Source organism: Mus pahari, chromosome 8 (assembly GCF_900095145.1).
Source record: "Mus pahari chromosome 8, PAHARI_EIJ_v1.1, whole genome shotgun sequence".
In the NCBI taxonomy this organism is placed as follows: Eukaryota; Metazoa; Chordata; class Mammalia; order Rodentia; family Muridae; genus Mus; species Mus pahari.
Genome location: NC_034597.1, coordinates 48,884,268 through 48,889,751, shown reverse-complemented (window position 1 = coordinate 48,889,751; position 5,484 = coordinate 48,884,268). Strand labels below are relative to the sequence as shown.

General features: G+C 46.0%; 1 protein-coding gene across 1 annotated transcript; it reads right to left on the bottom strand.

Annotated features, from left to right (window-relative positions):
• On the bottom strand, positions 1-4,250 carry Sap18 (Sin3A associated protein 18). The gene is made up of 4 exons (XM_021203609.2): positions 4,101-4,250; positions 3,862-3,971; positions 899-1,021; positions 1-591 (listed from the first exon to the last, which is right to left on the bottom strand). Exons 1-4 carry the CDS (start codon positions 4,227-4,229, stop codon positions 435-437), a joined length of 519 nt encoding a protein of 172 aa, XP_021059268.1. The 5' UTR covers positions 4,230-4,250; the 3' UTR covers positions 1-434.
• Positions 4,251-5,484: the final 1,234 nt, after the last annotated feature.

The following is a 5,484-nucleotide window of genomic DNA, read 5'->3' as shown; positions in this document are numbered from 1 at the left end:
TGGGTTCTTCAATTTGTCTTATTCACACAGGGTTATCCTCTAATGCCACAAACATATTCACCACTTTATACAACCCCATGGCTTTCTTATTCTGCCTCTTTAGGGCTTAAAATGCCCTTACTGCTGAATAAACCCCTACATTACCAGGTGAGACTCATGCCTCCATTCACTTTTACACCTGGGCTGATTGAACACATGTATTTCACAATACAGCTTTATACAGAATGCTAAGAGCACTTTTCTTCATATTTTACAGAAGGGCTTAAAACATATGGACTTTAATATACCAAAGTACATCCAACTCTAATTCCTAAATAAATGTGTTACAATTTGTTGAAAATTTAAAGGCTTAATGGCAAAGTCTGGGGGAGAAAGGATTAGGTAAGTTTATTTTACAAACTGGCTGAAAATAACTTCAGGAAAGTCAATAGAATTCAGTANGGTCTCATCCTCCCTGATGAAGGCGGTGCCCGATTTGGAGGCGTGATGGCTATGTCCAGATAATCCCCTATTTGGAACTTCTGTGACTGCAGGGTCATGGAGTCATCGGTGCCCTTCCTGCCAGACATGGTGCTGCCAATCTCCTTAACTCTGCAGAAAAGAAAGCCAACGGTTAATGGACTAGAACTGTATCAGCAGAACTGTACAGACTACAGAGATGCTGTATTTCCAGAATTTAAGCATTATTCAAGTTAAGCCAGATCTGAATATAAGCCTATAGATACCACTACTGTCACTAAAGACAGACATTATCCCAAAGCCAGGCATGGTAACATGTGCTTATAATTCCAACACTGCTGCATCTTATCAGAAAGAGAATATATGTGTGTTGCTGGGGGAGGGGGACCTGATTTGCAAAATGCAGAAAGAACAGGAACTAAAGTAACAAGTCACCCACCGATATCCAGGTCTTTTAAGATCCATAAAAACAATTGCGAAATTGAAGTGCGTGCCCTTCTTTCTGGCTTCTGGGTAGACTTCCTTCACTAAACTAGTCAGTTCTTTCAAGGTTGCATCCATCCTGAATTTTTTGAAGAGATAATTATGATAAATATTAGTATAACAAGGACATTAAAAACATCAAGTTGTGCATCCATGAGACATTCATAGTCCAGTGCTGCACACTCTATGATTTGTGGCTGGCAAGATGGCCTGGCAGGGAAGTCAGTTTGCTGCACTATCCTGGCAACCTGTGTCAACCCAAATAAGGGTCAAAAGGAGAGAACCCACTTCCACAGTTGTCTTCTGAACTCCACAAATCAAGTATCTCATGGAATGTGCGCGCACACACACACATACACCCCTAATGATAACAAAGAAAAAAGTTGCCTTGAATATTTCCTGTGCTGTCCTCCATGGGGGAAAACATCAATAAAATAAAAATCCTGCTTCAAGGGCTTACAGAGAGTCCCACATGCCTTGTTCTGAGACTACATAACATCATCTGGCTCAGCGATCTACCTATCTGCAAGTAACCAGTACAAATTATTTGACTACACAAAATAACTATTTTCTAAGATACACAATCTCCCATACATTACAGCATCTGAAAGTGGAATGTATCCTAGAACCAGTGTGCTAGAACAGCATCTTCATAAGTGTATGTAATTTCTTGTTCTCTCATAGAATCTTAATGGCGGCAAGGCCAGACGGCTACTAAGTGGGCAAAGGTGCTCGCTGACACCTGACAACCTTAGTCTGACCCTTGGAGCCCACACGACGACCTGCCTTCCAAGCCTGCCCTCTGACCTCCACACGAGCCCAACACTCCCATAGGCCACACAGACAAAGTAAACTTGCCAGTGGGACGGCTCAGCAGGTAAAGTCACTTACTGCATAAGCTGGCTGCCCCAAGTTCAATCCCCAGAACTCTCAAGTAAATGTGGAGAGAAAAATACTCCAAAATACGTCCTCTGACCTAAAAGCTGTAGTAGCACTTACACAATGCACATACAACACAAAATAACAAAAAAGTGGTTTTTTAAAATAACGGAATCCTAAAGCCAAGGACAAGAAATGTTAAGACAAACTGCAGGCTCCTTTTACAACTTAAGCCATTATTAAATTAAAAATACTTATCTGAACTCAGAACTAAATACAGTCCCTTGTGCTAATACAGCACAATCCAGGGAAAGTAACTGAAAATGGAAACATGGCCGCAACAGTCAGCTTAGTTCATCTTTACACTGGTTTTGCCAACAAAGAGGTAAGTGAAATGCAAATTCTATACTTGAAATAACATTCTGTGCAACGCACTGGAACAACCGGCAAAACCCTAGAAAGACACTTCAGAATGACAACACTGCTGGAACGGTACCAAGGAGAGAACCAAAGAACGCCCTGCAGTGTTACTGTGAACGCTACAAGTCTCCTCACCACCGTCCTCAATGCATGGTGTGGAAATACCCAGGAGGGCTACACTGCCCCCATTTTCTGTGCCAGGTGCTTATGCATATTCCTGTAACAGAACCCAGTCCTTCAGACGGAGGGACACTGTCACTCTTGCAGAAGAACCGAGTTCAACTGCAGCACCAACAGAGCAGCTCTCAGCCACTCCTAACTCCAGCTGCACCAGGCATTTATGCAGGACACACACATACATGAAGGAAAACACCTATATACATAAAAAACAAATTAAAATTTAAAAGATGTAATATTGAAACTGACATAAAAATATATAGTTCCCAGTATGTATAGTTCAAGTAAAACCTTATTTTTTCAGAACTGAATGTAGTTCACTATGTAAAAAAAATAAGTTGTAAAACTTCAGACAACTGTTACCTTCTTATGTAATTTTGCAGCTAAATTTTACCTGGCCAGAATTCATACTCTATTCTGCAATTAACTCTGAAATTTTACATATTGTTCCTAGTGAACTACAATGCTTGCATAAACTGATTTTCTTTTGAGGCAATTTTTAAAAATTAAGTTTTTACAGTTTACGTTGTTCTAGCAGAAAAAGGGCAAGCTTTTACAGCTGAAAAGTCCCAGAAGCATATGCTGAAGGGTGTGTACAGTAAAAGACTACAACAGTTTTAAAGTTAAAAACTTGATTATTCCAAGATTTTGATATCCATGTGGTTCTGAAACAATCTCTACAGATAACAGAGTAAACCCTCTCTGGAAAGCTGGGCTCACCGAATAGAAAAGCAGCACTTTATATCCTCAGTTCATAAGGAAAGTCCTGGCAAGCTGGAAAATTCATTTGTTGGGGGACATGGAATTTTAGTATGTGGAGAGTGGCTTAAATTCAGCCGCTACTCGGTAGCTCTCCCTTATTCAATCACTAGCTCGTGTTTTGGGTGGGGGTGGGGGTTGTCTGTTTTCCCGAGACAGGAACTCTTTTGTGTTATATCACACCACCGCAATAAAAATGCATTAAAATTAACCTTTGCTGCTTTTCCAAAGCTACTGCAGTGTCAACCTGACACAATTCGAAGGACAAGCCTGTAACGGTCCTGGCTGCGTGGGTCCTGAGCAAGGCAGGGACTCCGAGATAAAACACTTCCTCACCGAGCAAACACCAAACGCTCTGACACCAAGGGCCGGGGCAGAAAGGGCTCGGGGTTGATGGCGCTTTTTACTATCTTGGTGCTGCGTGGCTAGAGGTTTCCCATCGCCTCCGCTCTGCGAACACGGGCCACTCAACAGCCACCTCCCCTCATCTACCACCTTAGCCCACCGCCTCGTAAGCCACCTACGGATCCTTTGGTACCGGGCGGTCCCGCGGCGAGAGCGACGCCGGTTCACCCCGACCTAACGTTCCATCCCCACTCCCGAAAGGCGTCACCCGGCGGGCGAGCCCGCCCTGGCTGTCCCCGAGGACGCAGGCCGCCAGGCTCCGGGGGCCGCGCGGCTCACCAAGTGTAGATCTGCAGCTCGCTCGAAGGCACGTTCCCGCGGGAGAACTCGTCCATGCGGTGGTGCCGGCCGTTGTTGGTGGTGAAGACCCGCAGCAGGAGCGGGCAGGTCTGCGGAGAAGCAGGCAGTCAGCCTCGGGCGCGCCATTTGGCCTGCCCGCCCACCCGTCCGCAGGCCGCGTCCGTTCGCCCGCCCGCCCCTGCCGCCGCCTCTGCCCCGCAGCCGCCCGCGACCCGCACCTTCTCACGGTCGATCGGCTTCTCCGGCTCCTTCTTAATTTCCTCCTGGGTAACGCGCGATTCCACCGCCATCTTCCTCCTTCGGCCCGGGAGACGCTCGCCCTGACCTCCGACCCCTGCGGCGAGCATGAGCTAGTCTCTCGCGAGGAAAGGCACGAGGTTTTATAGGAGACGAGTGGCAAGGCGGGGCGTCGCTCCGCGCAGGCGTGTTTCCCTATGTGTGGGTGCTCGCGCCCGCACGAGCGCGCGCACGCGCACGGGTTGCCGTGAGGAAGAGGGGTGGGGCACACGCATGCGCAGTGCTCTGCGGGCGTCTTGAGGGTTCTTAGTTGTTTTCTTACGCGCTCACTGCCCAAGTAAGCTTAACGTGATATTGTCATGCGTAGTGATGAAAATGTGTAGCGAACACGAAAAGCTTAAGAACATTCACATGACATGTAAAGATATGAACAAGATAGTCATAGTGATGATAAACCGACTGAACTGGTTAATATGGACCCCCCCAAGGTAGACAGGTACTGCAAGGCCAGCAAACTGATACCTTTTCTGTAGATGATGGGGTGAAGCTGTCTGTTTGGGGGCTGTGAATGAAATAGGCTCTTTTTATGTCACACAAAATTCAAGAGAAGCAAACCCAGGGGCATGGTGATACATGTCTTTCTTTACCCGGTCTACAGAGTGTCAGAACAGTCGGCCATGTAGAGAGGGCCTGTTTCAAAACAAGACTACGAAAGTATCAGTGATAAAGACTGATTGGAAAAAACCTTCATGCCTGCCAGTGGTGGCGCACGCCTTTAATCCCAGCACTTGAGAGGCAGAGGCAGAGGCAGGTGGATTTCTGAGTTTGAGTCCAGCCTGGTCTACAAAGTGAGTTCCAGGACAGCCTGGGATGCACAGAGAAACCCTGTCTCAAGAAAAGAAAGAGAGAAAGAGAGAAAGGGCACACCAAACGTAAACCCCATAGCTCCATTTTAAAGCAGTTGCTTTAAAAATGAAATCTAAAATAACTGTGAGCATGTAAGATTCTGAATGTCACTACTAACCCAGAGAGCTCGTTAAAGATCTGGTGACTGCTTTTAATAGATTGCTTTACAAACAAATCGGATGTAGTATATCTGCAAAAATTAGACACTGACAGTAGCAGCTGTTGGCCTTGGCACTTCTGAACTCTGGTGAGAAGGCATGCTGGCACACACTTTGGATTCTTTAGGGTTCTCTGCTAGTCATCCTCTAACCCTTACAAGCCTTTCTTGCTGATAGAATCAAGAGAAAATCTTTGCTAGGAGTACATCCAGAGACGTCACGGGAATGCTCTTCACTTACAGAGGTTCTTACAGAGGACCAGGCTACAATTCAAAACACCTGGAACTCCAGTTCCAGAGGA